Raw genomic sequence first — 19242 nt, forward strand, 5'->3', positions numbered from 1 at the left:
ATCCCATATCTGCCCCTATCCTAGTCTCTTTCCCTTTTCTTTCAGAAACTTTTATTGGTTAGTTTATTTTCTCTCTCTGCATCTTCATTTTTTTTTGGAGGGGTGGGTGGGGGTCAGGTTTTACCTACCATCACAACTTGGCAATGCATGATTCCACTGATGGTTTCTTTCACATACAAGTGGCTCCTCATCACTTAATGTATATCCTGGATCACAACTGAAAGTCACTGTAGACCTGATGCCAAAATTATTACCATGGCGATGACCATTCACAGGGATCCCTGGATCAAGACAGGAATCTGACTCCAGTGTCACACCTAAAACAAACAAACAAAAATGAATAAAATACATGTTGGGGAAGAAGCACTAACTTTCCAAAAGGAAAAGTAAAATGTTCTGACCCATAGAAAATATGTCTAATGTCTCTCAAAACTCTAGAACCTAGGTTCTTAAACTGTGGTTCACAAGCCCATATGGGATTATGTAACTGATTGTGGGGGTTGCAAAAAATTTGGCAACAGTATAAGGTTATGTAGACTTATTTTGTACACCTACATAGCTAGGGTCACATAATAATTTTGCGGGCAAAAGGAGTAGTGAGTAGAAAAAGTTTAAGAAGCCCTAGTCTTGAAAAATGGCTAATGGTCATTTCTTAAAATAATATCTTTTGGCAAAGAACTCAACGTTCTTACTGGATTTACTTCATTAACCCTTGCAATATCCCAGCAAGGTGCATCGCTGTAAAATATATGACAGATTGTTAAAAGAGACAGTTGAAGCCTTTACAGAAAAGTACTTAGAAGTTAGAGACTAAAGCAGAAAGTTCATTTTGGACTTTTTCAGGTACTTCAAAACAGTGAGGCAATGAGTTCAGCAATATTTTGAAAACATGGTATTGCTGAAATGAACTAGTTTTCTATTTATAGACATGCAAATTATATATTTTTTTAATTCATAGATTTCCATAAGGAATTATAGGATTACAGATTTAAAGTAGGAATGGACTTTAGAAGTTATTAAGTCCAACCCCTTCATATTCAGAAATTATATTTTTCCACATACTATCTTCCTAATATGTCATTTGTTAGTCACATTTAGTTAGCTAAATGCTGGTGCCCCATACTTCACTTAATCAATCAATCCACATTAATTCATCACCGACTATATGCTAGGCACTATGCAAAGTGTTAGAGGCACTATTTAAAAAACAAAATTAAACAAAACAGAACAATGTTACCTTTGACTTTCTAAAACCAGTATTTACAAAATACTTACCATAAAGAAATTTACATTTCTTCCATTCAACTTTGAACCAGTGTCTACATTATTCATGGTAGTTTGATAAACTAATGGAATTTGGCAGATGCCCAGGGATTACACCTGATTGATTTAGTATTGTTTGAGAAACCAACTAAGTACCTACTTGAGATGATTAGATATAGGCCACACCTGGCCTGCCCTGAGTGATGTATACTGCTGATGTCACCAGGGGGACCAATCTCAGCCTTGCAACGTGAAGGACCGCCCTTTTGGGAGAGGGAGAGAAAAAGTAGGAAAGAGAACGCTGAGGGTGGGAGCTGGCTTTCCTCTAGGTGAGCTTCCAAGAGCAGACTGGAGAGGGGCTACGCAGTTGACTCCTATAGAAAATAGGGACCCCAGGTGGTGAGTTAATAGAAATGAAGCTGGCTATTCGAATTAGCTGAGTTGGAAGCAAGTTTGGGGATTGTGTCAGTCCTTGCTAGAGCCAGGGAGCTTATCCATTTTCCTCTTCACCTATTCCCTTGTCACTGGCTTTATTAATTTCACCTTTGTTATATATTTTATTCCCATTAATAAAACTTGACTTGTTTGTGGAAAAGAGGCTGTTGATATCCTTTCTTATTGGCCTGGGAGAAATAAAAAAAAAAAAGGCAGTTTGGAAGGGCGGAAACTTTGGACCTAAAGGTCCCTCATTATTTTCCAAACCCCAGTATTACAGCGAGCCACCCAATGAACTCTCGAGCCACCCAGTGAACTCTCCCCATATTAAATTGAGCCCCTACAGTAGTGAATATAACACTATAATGCCTTTTTTTAAAAAAAAATCCAGGGTTTTATTCTATTTCTATTCTGTAGCTTCCCCTCCTTTATTTTTTATCCTTTTGCTTTTTATGAGAAAGTATGTCAGAAAAAGCAAAAAGGAATTTAAAAAATTAAGATATTTATAAAATGAGTAAATAATATTTATAATTCATCCATCCAGCAATTTTTATATGCATATGTATTTATGTACAAGATTTTGTACAAAGTGCAGAAGAAGCAAAGACATTAAAAACAGTTCTTTCCTTCAAGGTATGTATAAAATGCTCCTCCTAAGGTTAGAATATATTTATGTTATAATATGGCTAAAGCATCTAAAATATGCCAACATGAGGGATTCTTACACAAATGCATGGCAGTAGGAGATAAATGTCAAGTACAGTGAATACCCGGCAATACATTCTGCTTATAATATAAAACGAAGCGAAGTAGGATAAAAATGAAGTTAAAAAAAAGTAGATGGGAGCCACATTAGGCATGACTTTAATTACCATGAGGGAACTAATGAAATTTTTGAGCAGGAGACAAACATATAACAATAATAATAGTTGTAGCTAGCATTTATATAGCATTTGAAGCTTTGCAAAGCCCTTTACACATGTTATTTCATTCTATCCTCACAACCCTATGAGATAGGTGTTATTCTTCTTCACATTTTATAGATCGGGAAACTGAGGCTGAAAGAGGTTAAATGATTTGCCTCAGGAAATATAATACTTAAACCTGTGAGGCGATATTCCAACTCAGATTTTCTTGTCTGCAAGAGTAATTAGTGCTTTAGCCATTCTGTCCTCTAGCAAGATGGTCTGACAGCTTTGTGAAGGATGGATGGGAAAGAGAAGAAACAATAGCTTGGTGAAAAGAATCTAAAAAAACTATTGTTAACTGGTTGTCAAATTAGTCTGTTTATAATTCACACAGACTACTAGAATTATTACAAGATATTGGAAACACTGACATCCACTGCAAAACAGCCATATGTAAAATGAGTGTCTGAAATGCTATTCTTTCACTCTAAAGTAAAGCTTCTTAACATAGAGTGCACAGACTCATAAAAGATACGTAGATAGATTTCATGGGGTGAATTTAGGAATCTATCAATTGATTCCATAAACTGGATGGTAACAAAAACCATCTTTTATTTTCACTAAGTTCTAAAGAGCTTAGCATTTCCTTAATTTATGTAATTAAAAAAAATTAAGAAGGGGTCTATGGGCTTCACCAGAGTGCCAAATAGGCCTGTGACACAAAAATAGCTTAAGAATGTACACGCTGGGGGCAGCTAGGTGGCAGAGTGGAGAAAGCACCGGCCTTGAATTCAGGAGTACCTGAGTTCAAATCCAGCCTCAGACACTTGACAGTTACTAGCTGTGTGACCCTGGGCAAGTCACTTAACCCTCATTGCCCCTCAAAAAAAAAAGAATGTACATTCTAAGGTATGACAGCCTAGATATAACATTCTCAGAAAGTGGGGATACTTAAAGCATGATAGCAACCTAAAACATGATTTTTCAATTCCAGAGTTTCATCTGTTTATGGGCTCAAACACACGTATGTGTGTGTGTCTCTGTGTGTGTATGTGTGTGTCCGTGTCTGTGTGTGTAAAAAAATGATGAACATATGGGAGGATTGGAGCTACCCTCCCCTCCTCTCTCAACATACACACACAGAAGGAAAAAAAACATAGTGAATTAAACTGAAATCAGGAATATACTTCAGATTAACAATTAATCAATGAGTATATGTTAAGTACCCATTAAGTGCCAGGTACTGAGCTAGGCACTGGGGATAGAAATGCAAAGAATAAAACAAACTCGATAAGATTACATTTTATCAGTTTGCCCCCACAGTGTTTTAACAGCTATTTAGAAAAATAACATATATTAGTCTTCTTTTTATGAGACAAAATGGATGAATGAATGAAAGAAGCAGTTAGCTCTCTTACTATAAGGCAAGTGCTTTGCTAAAACAAAGTACATAATCCAGAATTCTGGTATCTGTTACAAAATGAACATCTGAAAAACATGAAAGTATATCACTATATATGAGTTGCAAGTAAGGCTTTTATTTTTATTTTTTAGTTGCCTAGCTTCACAACAGCCATCAAGAATCCAATATTTCAAGAACAATCAAGCAGTATATTTGCATGTACTATATGTGTTTGTATAAATCACAGCCCTGGAGTCCTAGTCCCAATTCTTAGTATTGGTCATCCATTTGTTTTTTTTGGTTTTGTTTTTTACTTATTTTTATTTGCAAGTCACACAGCTAGTAAGTGTTAAGTGTCTGAGCCTGGATTTGAACTCAGGTCCTCCTGAATCTAGGGCCAGTGCTTTATCCATTGTGCCACCTAACTGCCCCTAGGTCATCAATTTGAAGCAAGGGACTCCAGGCTTAGAGTCATTTCCCTGTTTTCCCTCTTGTATACATTTGCATCTGTCACTTCATGTCCCCTATACCTATTCCTTCCTTTTATCCCTTTTTCCTTACAGTCTAATATTTCAAGCATCAGCAAGGGAAATTGAAGAAAAAAAAATGGCACCTATCATGTTTGATGTATTCCTGATGTAAAACTTATGAGAAGAAATAGGGAAACATGTCCTAGGATGAATGAACTTAGGTTGTTATCTGAATTACTGAAAAAAAAAAAAGGATATAAACTAATGTGATCACAGTTCTATTTGCATATTGGGTATGGTAGTAGATATCTGTTATAGATCTCCACCTCGGTTGTCTTTTTTTTTTGTAAAAATAAAGTCATTATTGGTAAAAAATCTTAACCTTTTTAAATAAATGAAAATATGGCATTCATATCCTTCTATTTTAAAATCTAGCACAAATGAAAGTGAATTTTAAAGCTGTGGATGACTCAAAAATTAAAAATAAACAAATTGCTATCTTTAGGGTGGAGTAGGTTTTAATGGCTATTATGCAAAGTGATTGTGTCTTATAGTTTATATAATATAGAACAATAAAATGGTATGCTACAATGGAATACTACTTATTTTTTCTTTCTTTTTTCTAATGTTAATGACGATTCATTGTTATTGTATCACCAGAACTTCAAACAGGGCTTGATTAAAAAAAAAAAGTCTTCAAAACTGTTATAGAGAAGATTCAGAAAATCCCTTCCAAATTCACAGTTTCTATCACCTGACCCTTCTTAGAGTGTTACTGCTGAATTAATTCATTCCTAAGAACAATGTGACTGTCCCATTTCCAATTCTATGTACCTCAATAAAAGGAAATTTTGAAATGTCTGTATGAGGGATAGATGGGAGGTATTAATTATTGAGCAAAGCACAAATTTTTTGGTAATCTCTGCTGAGCCTAAAGATGGGACAAAAAAGACAATAAAACACTGCATCTTAAAAACAAATGTTTGCTAATTTAGGCTAAAGTTTTGGAGGATTGTAGGCAGGGTTGGCCCTCAATATAGGTTCAATGGATATGAAAATCAGTATTCCTCTATCTTCCTTTTTGTGTCTATTGCTCCCCCTACTCTATTTATCCTTTCTATTCACTCACCTTTCCAGAGATCTACTGTCCTCCTGCTGGGATTTTCCAATGCTTTACCTTAGGAAAATTCTGTGCTTGACCTTTTCCCTGATTCTATTCCCCATCACAACTTTACTATCCTATTATGTTTACCTGAGCCCACTTCATAGGAATACATAATCTCAGAGTCAGAAAGCACTTTAGATATCATCTAGTCCAAACCAATTCTTGAAAAAAGATACTTTCTTTGTATTCTAGAAGTTATCTAACCAATGACTGAAGATTTCCAGTGAAGAAAAACCCGCTATCTCTAAAGGTGGCCCATTTTACTCTTGCATAGCTCTAATTAATATGAAGTTGTTTTTATGATATCAAACTTGAATTTACTTCTTTGCAACATTTATCCATTGTTCCATCTTCTCTTCTTAAGGCTAAGCATCCTTAATTCCTTTGACTGATTCTCATAAGACATGATCTCAAGGCCCTTCATCATTTTGAGACTTCTCCCTTCTATACTCTCTAGCCTATCAATATCTAACCTAAAAGGTGGTGTTCAGAACTAAACATAATACTCCAGATATTATCTAACCAGGACACTACCAATTTTTTATTCCTGAAATCTAATCCTCTCTTTATGTATCCTAAGATCAACTTAGTTTTCTTGGCTTCCATATCACACTATAGAATTATATTGAGGGGCAGCTAGGTGGCACAGTGGATAGAGCACCAGCCCAGGATTCAGGAGTACCTGAGTTCAAATCTGGCCTCAGACACTTAACACTTACTAGCTATGTGACCCTGGGCAAGTCACTTAACCCCAATTGCCCAGAAAAAAAAAAAGAATTATATTGAGCTTGCAGTCCAATAAATATGTTTTAGATGAATTGCTATATAGTTTTCCCTGTTTGGTATTTTAAATGGATTTTTTTTGAAACTGAGTATAAAATTTTGCTTTCTTCCTTATTAAATTTCATCTTAATAGATTCAATATTATAGCCTGCAAAAATAATTTTAGATCTTGATTCCGTCATTCAATATGTTTGCTCTTCCTCTGGGCCTTTGTATCATCTGATTTGATAAGCACACCTTAACAATTTTATCCAAGTTGTTGATAAAAATGTTAAGTAGGGCAGGGTCACACTACTACAATCCTCTTTCTGCATTTATATTGCCTCTAAATGGCTCATCATTTGGTCCAAACATTCAACCAGTTTTCAATCTACCTTTAATTTTATAGCCTATATATATTTTTCCATTTCATCTATAAGAATAGCACGAGAGGCTTTGTCAAATTCTAAAAACTAGGCAAACTGCAATAGTTGCCTGATCTATTAATACAAAAACTCTGTCGGAAAGGAAATTAGGTTAGTCTAGCGTGAACTATTCTTGATGAAGTTATCATGCTGGCTTTTTGTTATCAGTGCTTCTCCTTCTATATATTTACTAACCATAACTTTAACAATGACAACAACAATAATCATGACAACATCAATAAAAATGTTATTAGAATTTTCCCAAAATTGAAGCCAAGTTTACTGGCCTGCATTTTATATACAAAATACTCCTTTCCTGAAAATATGGGACCTCAGATCTTCTCTAATTCTACAGTAGGCCTTGATCTCTGATGCCCCTGACAGTGCCTTCGCAATTTTATCTGCTGGTTCTTTTGGCACCCAATCATGCATTTTGTTATCTTGGCTTAGGATGTTGAATTCATTTATGGTAGCTCTCAAGACTCCTGGAATTTCTTGGTTTTCTTTGGAATATATGATACTTGATGTACTAATAGAATAGGTTAACTCAAATTAAGTGCTTAATAGAAGACAATTACCTACATTATCAAAAAATTCACTCAACAAACATTCATGAAGGATCTGCTTTGTACTTGGCACTGTGCTAGGCACTAGGGATTAAAAAATGAAAAGTGACTCATGCCCTGCACTTTAGGGCTAACAAGCTATCAGTGCAGTAATAAGTAAATGATATCTGTACATATTCTAATAGTAGTGTCAGTGCTTTAACTTAGTGAGTAAAGCATCTATTTCAGACTTTGGTGAAAAAAGCAATGACTAAAAATGTTTTTTGGATATTTGTAAGGCTGGATATAATGTCAACCCCCTCATTCCTAGAATGCCCTTCTGATTCTCCCATATTCCCAAGATGAAATCCTTTCTGTTGTTCAAGGAATACTTTCTGTGTCACAATTAATCTTTTTCACCAGGTACCACTTCTCTCCAGGCAGGGAATTATGGATATTTTGTTTTGTGCAGGCTCTGGAGCAACAAGACCTTCAAATGACACAGACATGATAGAACATTGCTTCTGAACACAATAACTCAATGGCAATACAAGGGAAGAGAGATCCAATCTCCCCAAACCCATGGATACTAGAACTAGACTGATTGATCATTCCATTCTCAACCAGTCTCTCTTGCCTGCTCAGGGCAAGACACTTGATCTCTTTCAGCCTCATTTCCTCAATTGTGAAGTAGGGATAATAATAGCACCTATCTCACCGGGTTGTTATGAGATACAAGTGAGCTTATGTCATAAATTGTTCCGCAAACCCTAAAGTCGTCTGTAAACTAAGCTATTATTAGAGGTTGCTAGTTGGTAGAACTGGGTTTGGAGTCAGCAAGACCAGAGTTCAAATAGATATTTAGTAGCTTTGTAACTTGAGACAAGTCACTTAACCTCTGTTTGACTTACTGTCAAATTGACATCATAATAGTACCTATCTGCCAGGCTTGTTTTGAGAATAAATTGAGTTAATATCTATAAAGTACAGACCTTATAGCACTATAAAATGATAGCTATTAAATCTCTCTATAGGTCTATTTGCTATCATGTATATACCAGTCCCATTCCCACTATCTGGAGGCACCAACTGTAGATGGATAGAATAGGAGAAATATTAATACTGTCATCATTCTTTCCATTCACCTATTTCTTCACTAGAACATACATGTGATTTTCTTCTTAGCATCCTCTTCTATCTGTGGATCATTTCCCCCAGTATAGTGACAATACAGGCTATCTCCAACACTGCTCTATCTCTATATCCTTTGTATACACACACATCTACTACCCAATCAAAATCCTGGTAGCCATTGCTTATAGAACCCCGGTCACTACCCTTGTTTTCTCAATGTATTTGGTATCTGGCTCATAATTTTTCTCTCCTGCTAAATTCTTGCCTCGTACTTAGGGAATTCAAAATACAGACCGACTCTCCCACAAAAACCCCAACTGCTCAGTTCTTCAACCTACTCATTTATCATGAGCTACACCTCTACCATGTCTTAGCCACACATAAAAATGTTCATTCTCTTGATCTTGCCATCAGCCCCAAATGTAAACATGTGTGTTCAAGAATTTTGAAATACCCTCATCTCTTGATTTTTTTTTTACCTCTCTGATTTCCCTTATAAAAAACCCTACTCTAATCCAAATTGTGACCTCCAAACCCTTGGCCCCTCAATTCTCATAAAGGCCATCTCCCTTGCACTATCCTCTCTTTTCTCTTCTCCCCATTTTGAACCCTTTGTGAACTGATTCAATTTTACACTACCCTTATCTCTTGAATCCCCCAGTCCAGCCATACCTCAGGTTTGGAGCACTCTAATCATTTGCTCCGTTGACATGTGCTACTGAATGAAGATTAAGGAAATCATGCAACTCTTCTGATTGAGTCCACTACAAATTTATGTTATACAATCTCAACGAGGACTTCACTGCTGCTAGATAATCATAGAATAGCTTCCTTCTTAACTCTCCAAAGTGTCTTTTTCAAACATGTCAACCCATTTCAAACCTCCTTCCCCTCCTTTAGCTGAGAACTTTGCCTCATATTTTACAAAAAATATTGAGGCCATTCACTGTAAGCTTACTCTTCTCCCCTCTTTCTTATCTCGTATCACCCAGATACTGTCTGCTACTATCTCTTCTTTCATTCCTGTCTCATATGATGAAGTGACCTTATTCATTATGAAGGCCAAATCCTTTACTTGTTCCAGCAAACCCATTCCATTTCATCTCCTCCAAGAAATTGCCTCCTCTATCATCCCAGTACTTTCACTTTTTTTTCAATCTCTTCCTGTCTGCTGGCTCATTCTCTATTACCTACCTATACTGAAAAAGTCTTAACGTGATTATTCCATCTCTGCTAACTATTATACTATATTTCTTCTTCCCTTTGTAGCTAAATTCCTCAAAAAGCTCATCCACAATAGGTGCTTCCTCTTTCCTCTCTCTTGTACTAACCTCTTACAATCTGGTTCTAGAGCTTATCACTCCACAGAAGCTACTCTCTCCAAAATTATGACATTCTCTCAGGAGTCATTCTGGACTTCTCACTCTTTCTCACCTTCCATATACAATCTGTTGCCAAGACCTGTTGATTTCCCCTCTCAAATATACTACCTTCTCTCCTCTGACACTTCCACCCTCTAGTCTAGGCCCTTATCACCTCATATCTAGACTGTTGTAATAGTCTGCTAGTGGGTCTGCTGGCCTCAATTCTCTCCCCACTGTAATTCATACTCCATTCAGCTACAAAAAGTGATTTTAATAAAGTATAGGTCTGATCATATCATGTTAACTCCTCTCCCATAAACTCCAGTGGCTTTCTATTGTCTCCAGAATCAAATACAAAATGTTCTGTTTGTCATTCAAAGCACTTCATAATCTAATTCCCTTCCATCTTTCCAGTCTTCTTACTCCTTACTCCATATCATGTTGTCTTTGATATAGTGACACTGGCTTCCTGGACGTCCCACAGAAAAAGACACTCCATCCCTTGTCTCCAGGTATTTTTTCCTGGCTGTCTCCCATGCTTAGAAGGCTCTCTGTCTTCAATTTGGTCAACTGGCTTCCTGGGCTTCCTTTAAGTCCCAACTAAAATGTTATATTTCACTGAAAGTTGTCCCCATCCTCTCTTAATTTTAGTACCTTCCCTTTGTTAATTATGTCCTATTACCCTAAATATGGCTTAGTTTGTATACATTTGTTTTCATGTTGTTTCTCCCATTAGATTGTAAACTCCTCGAGGTCAGAAACTGCCTTTGGCCTGTTTTTGTATCCCAAATAGTGCCTGGCACATGGTAGGCCAACCTAATAAAAATAATACATGAAAGTTAAAAAAAAAGCTTTCTTTAGTAGCTTTATATCTCCATGTCCACTAGGGCAAATGGGGGAGGGGGAGAGGTTGGGAGCGGTGGTGGATTTCTATCTAAAATCAAGACTTTGATAGTATGGAAAGAACTCTTGCCTTGAAGTCAGGGAGCTGTGGTTCAAATACCATCTCTGACATGTACTATCTCTGAGACTTAAGATCAGTTATTTCACCTCCATGTACCTCAGTTGTTCCTCTATAAAATTAAACAGGCCTCTGAGGTCCCTTAGAGCTTGCAATCTATGATTTATGCTCCCCTCGCCCCTCTTTTTTTGTTTCATGGCAAAAGGTAAAATGAGATATATTAAAATGAATTTAACAAAAAAAGATTTGTGGGTTATAGGTTTGTGAATGTTTTATTACACAAAAAATGACAAACCACAAGATAAACAGAAACTTAAAATTTTTCAATTCTTTCCATTTTAAAATAAGTTTAAGCAACATAGTACTTTGAAATATGTGTTGTGGAGTTTTGGGAGGTGGAAAGTTTTTAATACTTTCAATATTATTTTGCTTTTGAAAATCTCAACATCATTTAAAATGTTATCCATATAGATCTGGTAATATCATCTAAATTGCTGGAGACTATACATCTTCAGCTTCTAAGTATCTTTAATATCTATTCAGGGCAGGATGCACATAATTGGAGGATCTGGGGCAGAAGACTGCTTGAATGATTGACCCAATGGATCCAGTCAACCAAACAAAAGCAATTTAAGCTCATCATGCAAGCTAAAGTATGTGGACTCTATTTCAAAGTTAGGCACATCAATCTAATGTGGTGAGGTATGCCCAATTTAGTACTAATTGGGGGGCAAATTTAGATTTCCCTAGATACTTCTCTCTTCTCCATTTATCCACTTTTATAAAAACAGTTTCTAGGGCAGAAAACCACTCAAAGCACTTACCAGATCAGTTACTCTAGCATAAAAGAGATAGAAAAAATTTAAAAGAAAGTAATATAATGCCTGATTTAAGGGTTTGCTTAGACAGTGGATAAATTATTTTCTTTCTCTTTTGCCCACCTGATCAGCAAGTGACTTCTCATTTGGACCTCTAGCCCCCAGGTGGACAAAATAACATTAATAAAAATCATTCTGCTACTTGCTAGGAACTCTAGTATAATAACAAGTAACTTTAAGTTATTGGATTTTTTGTATAATTCAGGCTACTAGAGTTAATTCCAAATTAAAAAAAAAAAACAGATTGTCACCTTCTTCTCTTCTTCACTTTTCCCATTCTTGCCTTCCACTTTGTCAGGAAAAAAACAAAACAAAACAACTTTCTAATACTTTGAAATGGTCAAAGGTTAAATAGGATGTCTAGAGAGGTGTTTTTTGCATCCTTGTAGATCATCAAGTGGACAGTAAAAAGCCATCTATTGGGGAATGTTATAGTTTGGAATCTTTTCATCTATTATTTGAATTATATGGCTACTGAGGTCCTTTTCAACTCTCAAAATCTGTGATTATGAAAATAAAGGTTTCATTTAAGAGGGAGATTGCTGATATCTGTTTTGAGTCTGACAAATTTCTTGGGCCTTTCCTTTCTGTGAACCTTTCCCATTCCCTTCTTTCTTTTCTTCATTCATTCATTCATTTTAGCATATTAGGAGTCTAGTACATGCAACAAGGGAAGAAAATAATATAAATTAGACAAGGAGGTAAGGCATGTACACAGATACCTGGCATATAATAAGTGCTTATTAAATACTTATTGACTGAAATATGATGCAAATTAGACTATGATAAATATAGAAGAGGAGTGAAAAATGCTAGGAATTCAGATAAAGAATAGAGCACTTCTACTTGGTGGAATCAAGTAGGATTTAATTGAGGGAGTTGTATTTATAATGGGCCATTGAGAAAGGAGAGATGAAAAGGTGGAGGAATTGAATTTTTTTTTAAGTGAGGCAATTGGGGTTAAGTGACTTGCCCAGGGTCACACAGCTAGTAAGTGTTAAGTGTCTGAGGTCAGATTTGAACTCAGGTACTCCTGACTCCAGGGCCGGTGCTCTATCCACCATGCCACCTAGCTGCCCCAAGGAACTGAATTTTAAACTCAGAGAATATGGTGAATAAAAGAATAGAGGTGCTAAAAATTCAGGATAAATTCAACATCAGAGGATGGTTGTGTTTAGTCATTCATTATATGGGACAGCACTTGGGGTTTCCTTGGCAAAGACACTGGAGTCATTTGCCATTTCTTTTTCCAACAGCTCATTTTACAGATAAGGAACTGAGGCAAACAGGGTTAAGTGACTTGCCCAAAGTCACATGGTAAGTGTCTGAGGTCAGATTTGAATTCAGGAAGATGAGTCTTCCTAATTTCAGGCCCTTCACTCTTTCCACTTTGCCACCTAGGTGCCGCATCAAGAGACTGGTTTTTGTTTTTTGGTGTGTGGTGTGTGTGTGTGTGTGTGTTTTTACAAATGAAAAAATGACTTACTCTGGGTAATGCCGATAATAAATAATGGAGCCACAACTCATACACAGCTTTTCTGATTGCAAATCAAATGAGTAGTATAGTTTGGCTAGGTAGGAGTTTTTTGGACTACAGAATACAGGAGTGGGTACAGGATCACATAGTTTGAAAAAGGTAAAATAGGAACCAGATTTTGGAGGGCCTTCAATGCCTGAATAAGGAGTTTGGAAGATGAATCTTCTGGGAAGCTGTTAAGTATAATTGCATAAACACATTTAGTAGAACAGTGATGAAGAAATATGATAACATGTACAAGATTCTTTAAATTGTAAAATATATTATATACTGGAATTATGTTTAGCTTGTTTCTGGGAAAAGGGAATACCTATCATACTTTGTCTCCTCCCAAATGATAAACAACCAAATGATTCTCATGGTGCCATGTAGATACATAACATAAATTTCTTAGCTCATGTATTTTAACAGGAAAATTTTCTAGTTTATAAATTATCACTAAACACTAGGTTTGAAGCATTTCCTGATTTTATGTATATATGTGAACACATACATGCAAATATATATACATGTGTGAATATATATTCCTGTTGTATATGTGAATATATCTATATCTGCTTTGTATGTGTATCTACACACACACACATACACACACACACACACACACACACACACACACACCCTGTTTTCTTCCTCATTAAATTATAAGCTCCTTGAAAGTAAGGATTGTTCCATTCTTTGTCTTTATATTCCCAGTGCCTAGCACTGTGCAAGACACATTGTAAGTGCTTAATAAATGCTTGCTGATTAACAAATTAGCATTAGTTAGTTCTTTTCTCTCCTCTTTTTTTCATAAAAGTATTTTATTATTTTCCAGTTACATGTAGAGATAGTTTGCAACATTTGTTTTTATAAGATTTCTAGTTTCAATTTTTTCTCCCTCCCTCCCTCCATACTGCCCAAGACAGCAAGCAATCCGATATAGGTTATATATGTGCAATCACATTAAACATATTTCTGCATTAGTCATGCTGTGCTAGAAGAATCAGAGCAAAAAGGAAAATCCTCAAAAAAGAAAAACAAAAAAATAGAGATAGTATGGTTCAGTCTGCATCTAGATTCCACAGTTTTCTTTTTCTTTTTTTTTTCTGGATTTGGAGAGCATTTTCCATCATGAGTCCTTTGGAACTATCTTGGACCATTGTATTGTGGAGAAGGGTCAAGTGTATCACAATTGATCAACATGCAATGTTGTTGATACTGTGTACAATGTGCTCCTGGTTCTGCTCATCTCATTCAGCATCAGTTCATGTAAACCCTTCCAGTTTCTCTGAAATCCTCCTGCTCATCAATAGTATTCCATTACATTCATATACAGCACAATAGTATTCCATTACATTCATATACCACAACTTGTTCAGCCATTCTCCAATTGATGGACATCCCCTCAATTTCCAATTCCTTGCCACCACAAAAAGAACAGCTATAAATATTTTTGTACGTCGGTCATTTTCCCTTTTTTATGATCTCTTTGGGATATAGACCTAGTGATATTGCTGGGTCAAAGGGTATGTGCAGCTTTATAGCCCTTTGGGCATAGTTCCAAATTGCTCTCTAGAATGATTGGATCAGTTCACAGCTCCACCAACAATGCATTAGTGTTCCAATTTTTCTACAACTTCTCCAACATTTATTATTTTCCTTTTTTGTCATATTACCCAACCTGATAGGTGCTGGGTGGTACTTCAGAGTTGTTTTAATTTGCATTTCTCTAATCAATAGTGATTTAGAGCATTTTTTCATATGATAATAGATAGCTTTGATTTCTTCATCAGAAAACTGCCTGTTCATATCCTTTGACCATTTCTAAATTGGGAAATGACTTGGATTGACTTAGTTCCCAATATATTTTAGAAATGAGGTCTTTGTCAGAACTACTATCTATAAAAATTGTTTCCCAGCTTTCTGTCTCCCTTTGAATTTTGGATGCGTTGTTTCTGTTTGTACAAAAACTTTTTAATTTACTATAATCAAAATCATCCATTTTGTATTTCATAATATCCCCTATCTCTTGTTTAGACATAAACTGTTATCCTTTCCATAAATCTGAGAGGTAAACCATTCCTTCCTTTCCTCATTTACCCATGGTATCACCTTTTATGTCTAAATCATGTACCCATTTTTTCCTTATTTTAGTATAAGGTGTAAGATGTTTGGTCTATGTGAAACCCTTGGGGAAGCTAGGTGGCACAGTGGATAAAGCACTAACCCTGGATTCAGGAGGACCTGAGTTCAGATCCGTTGTCAGACGCTTGACATTTACCTGCTGTGTGACCCTGGGCAGGTCACTTAACCCCCACTGCCCCGCAAAACAAAATCCACCAAGCAAAAATAGTAGATTGGGCTACATGGCTCAATTCCCTTTCTGATCTAAAATTCTGTGATTCTTTAATAATCCTTTGGCATTAGCTCAGAAGTGGATGACTAGCAGAGAACAAAACTCATGTTTTAGCCTCTGTTTCTTTGGTCATCATTTAAGCAGGAAAACAACAGTGACAACAACACAGACTTACTTTCATAATGAATGAGAAATCCAACACTTGAACGGCTATTGTCAGTAGTGAATAGCAGGTACATGTAGTTGCCTGTACTGATCAGGAACTGTGGTGCTTGGGTCCCGTGGTATTCTCCTATCAGGGGTGATGAATTAGCTGGTCCATCTCGAACTTCTAAGGTGTCGTAATTGACTTCTGTCTGAAATCTGAAAATATGAAAACAAATTTTAGTGTGAAGCAGAGATTCTTGATAAGCTATGAAAATGAAATAGTATGGTATATGGAAAGTTCCCAAGACCAGGAGTTAGGAGTCTTGGGTTCTAGGTCTGACTCTGCCAAGTAACCTTGGGCAAGTCACTTTACTATTGTGGCATTTAATGTACTCCTCTGTAAAATGAGGAGATGGGATGATATCTAAGATTTCTTTCAGTTCTAAGTCCTATAATTCCATGACCTGTATGTATGTGATTGAGTTACAAAAACGTAATTCATAACAGAATATAGTTATGGAGATTTGTAAGAAAGACATATATTTAAGTAAAAAATAATATGTTCTTCTAGAAGAAGGCAGTGTGGTACAGTGGGAAGGGACACTATTCTAGTTGAGTATGTGGTACAGTAGACAGAATGATACATAGGAAAGTAGATGGAAAGACTGCTAGAGCTAAAATCAGGATATCTTCACTAAAACCCTCACTACTCTTTCCAGTAGAGTAGGCACTGTTTCATGAAATTTGAAATTTAGTAGTCGAGAGTCCCAATCTCAGTGTAGGTTGTATGACCTTGAGCCAAGTTACTCACCTGTGTGACTCAGAGACCTTTGACTCAGAGACTCAATCTCTCTGAGTAGCTATTTCCTCATTTGCAAAGTGAGAATTGTAATACTTTTTCTAACTCCTCCAGAAAGTCATTGTGAGGTAAGTGCTTTTTATATTTTAAAGTTTAAATTAATTTGAGGGTTTTTTTTTTCATCACAGTAATGGTACCTTATTTAATCTTGCTTGGTCTCATAACTTAGTTTATAATAGGTGATGTTTAGTTGTTTCAGTCATGTTCAACTCTTCTTGACTCCATTTGGGGTTTTCTGGGCAAAGATATAGGAATGGTTTGCCATTTCTTTTTCCGAATAATTTTATAGATTATGAAACTGAAGCAAAAAGGGTTAAGTGACATGCCCAGGGTCAGATAGCTGGTATGTGCCTGATTTGAACTCAGTAAGAAGAATCTTCTGGACTCCTGGCCCAGTACTCTATCCACCATACCATCCAGCTGCCCACATATTGGTACTTAATAATTAAAAATAATACAATTTGAATTCTGATAACAGCTCTGCCATTAAGTGTTTTTTGTTTTTGGTTTTGTTTTGTTTTGTTTTTGCAGGGCAATGAGGGTTAAGTGACTTGTCCAGGGTCACATAGCTAGTAAGTGTCAAGTGTCTGAGGCCGGATTTGAACTCAGGTCCTCCTGACTCCAGGGCTGGTGCTTTATCCATTCTGCCATTAAGTGTTAATGTGATCCTAAGGAAACAAATGACTTGCCCACTTTTTCTTAGCCTCCATTTCCTCATTTGTTGAATGATAGCCTTGGATGTGGGTGTGGGTATTGGTATTGGTGAAACAGAATTATTGAACACAATTCAATGTCTAAAAGGAAAATGTATTTTTTCATCCATTCTAAGACTGAGACATCTAAAAGGCTAAAATACCAATATAAAACAGTTGTTTTAGCTATAAAATATATAAATTTTGTTGTTATTGTTGTTGAGTCATTTCAGTTGTGTCTGACTCTTTGTGATACCTGGGGTTTTCTTGGCAAAGATACTGGTGTGGTTTGTCATTTCCTTTTTTGGGTCATTTTACATATGAGGAAACTGAGGCAAAGTTAAGTGACTTGCCCAGGGTTATATACCTAGTCTGAGGCTGGATTTGACATCAGGAGCATGAGTCTTCTTAACTCCAAGCTCACTGGACTGTCCATTGTGCCACCTAGATGGCCAAAATAAAGATAATTGAACCTATTCAGGAATCTTTCAAGAGTGTCTCCTGAAAATGGAAAGTTAGTTTAGCACGAGTTATAAATTTTAACCATATTATTTCAGGAGCATCTATTTATTATGACCATGAGCAACTTAAAAACTGTGCATCTTTTGGGGCAGCTAGGTGGCACAGTGAATAAAGCACCAGCCTTGGATTCAGGAGTACCTGAGTTCAAATCCAGCCTCAGACACTTGACACTTACTAGCTATGTGACCCTGAGCAAGTTACTTAACTCTCACTGCCAAAAACAAACAAAAAAGCAAACTGTGCATCTTTAAGAAAGGCAGAAGTTCAGACCTTATGGGAGAACTTTAAAAAAAATGAATACTTTAAAAAGTGGATTCTGAGTCTTCTAAAGTTACATTAAATCTTTCAGGGCACTAGGATCCAATGTGATAAACAAGGATTTCAGAGACTACAAAATGCTTTATTAACTTTCAGAAGTTAACACAGCTTCCTTTAAGTGCTTAACTTTTCTTCCAGGAAGTAACTAACACATCAAGAAAATTTAGCGCAATATAATTTTTATATAAAGTTCTGGCCACTTGGGTACCATTTCAGGCAGTGAAGGCCCCATTCAAGGGCAATGAGGCAATTTCCTAAATGGGACCTTGTAGTCCTTGAAGAGCTAGCGCAGCTTCTGAAAAAGCCTAACATTCTCAGGGAGTAGCTTATTTCATCATGAGAATCAGACTCATTCGCTGTCTTTTAACCAAGAAGTTAATAGGATCACAGAATTGGAGCTGGAAGGGAACTTAAGGACCATTGAGTCCAACCACCTCATTTAAAAGATGAGGAAACTGAGGCCCAAGGAGCATAAGTGGCTTGTCCAAATTCAAATAGAAGTTCTTTAAAAGTTTGTGGTACTAACTTTCTAAAAAAAAAAATCTATCACATTTAACTAACTCCAGAGCAGGAAATAGGAAGATCTAAAGCAGAAAATGAGTCAAGCTTTCTGAAAGTTTCACAGGACATTAGTATTGTTGGGCTCTTTAGAATAAAGGTGCCTGGGCATCTATTCAACCATTTACACTCTCTTTAGTGCAAATATGCATACATACACACATTCATAGATACACACACACACACACACAGATATATATATATATATATATATATATATATATATATATATATCTATCTATATATATATATATATCTGTGTGTGTGTGTATATATGTATCTGTGTGTGTGTGTATTCTTTTTACTAGACTAGTGACCTAACCTTTGTTACTGTGGCTTGGGGTGGGGGGTGTGGAAAGTTACTTTTAGTACCATATGGCTGAGCCAGAACCAGGTCACAGCCTGGAACATGTGGTTACAGAAGGGTGCCAGCTTTGTCTTTTTGTCTTTCTTTAGTACTTCCTCTAAAGACACAGTGATTATCAGGTTGCTAAATTCTAGTTCTTGAAGGATGACTAAGCATGAAATGAAAATCTCTGCTGCTTGTTCTCACTCTCAT

General features: G+C 36.3%; 1 protein-coding gene across 1 annotated transcript in view; it reads right to left on the reverse strand.

The window, feature by feature from the left end:
* Nucleotides 1-19242, reverse strand: part of CSMD1 (CUB and Sushi multiple domains 1) — a 2580735-nt gene that overhangs the window by 585906 nt on the left and 1975587 nt on the right. The window contains 2 exon segments of the mRNA XM_043985743.1: nt 129-317; nt 15763-15950. Coding sequence (XP_043841678.1) covers nt 129-317; nt 15763-15950 — 377 coding nt within the window.

The sequence above is a fragment of the Dromiciops gliroides genome, chromosome 2 (assembly GCF_019393635.1).
Source record: "Dromiciops gliroides isolate mDroGli1 chromosome 2, mDroGli1.pri, whole genome shotgun sequence".
In the NCBI taxonomy this organism is placed as follows: Eukaryota; Metazoa; Chordata; class Mammalia; order Microbiotheria; family Microbiotheriidae; genus Dromiciops; species Dromiciops gliroides.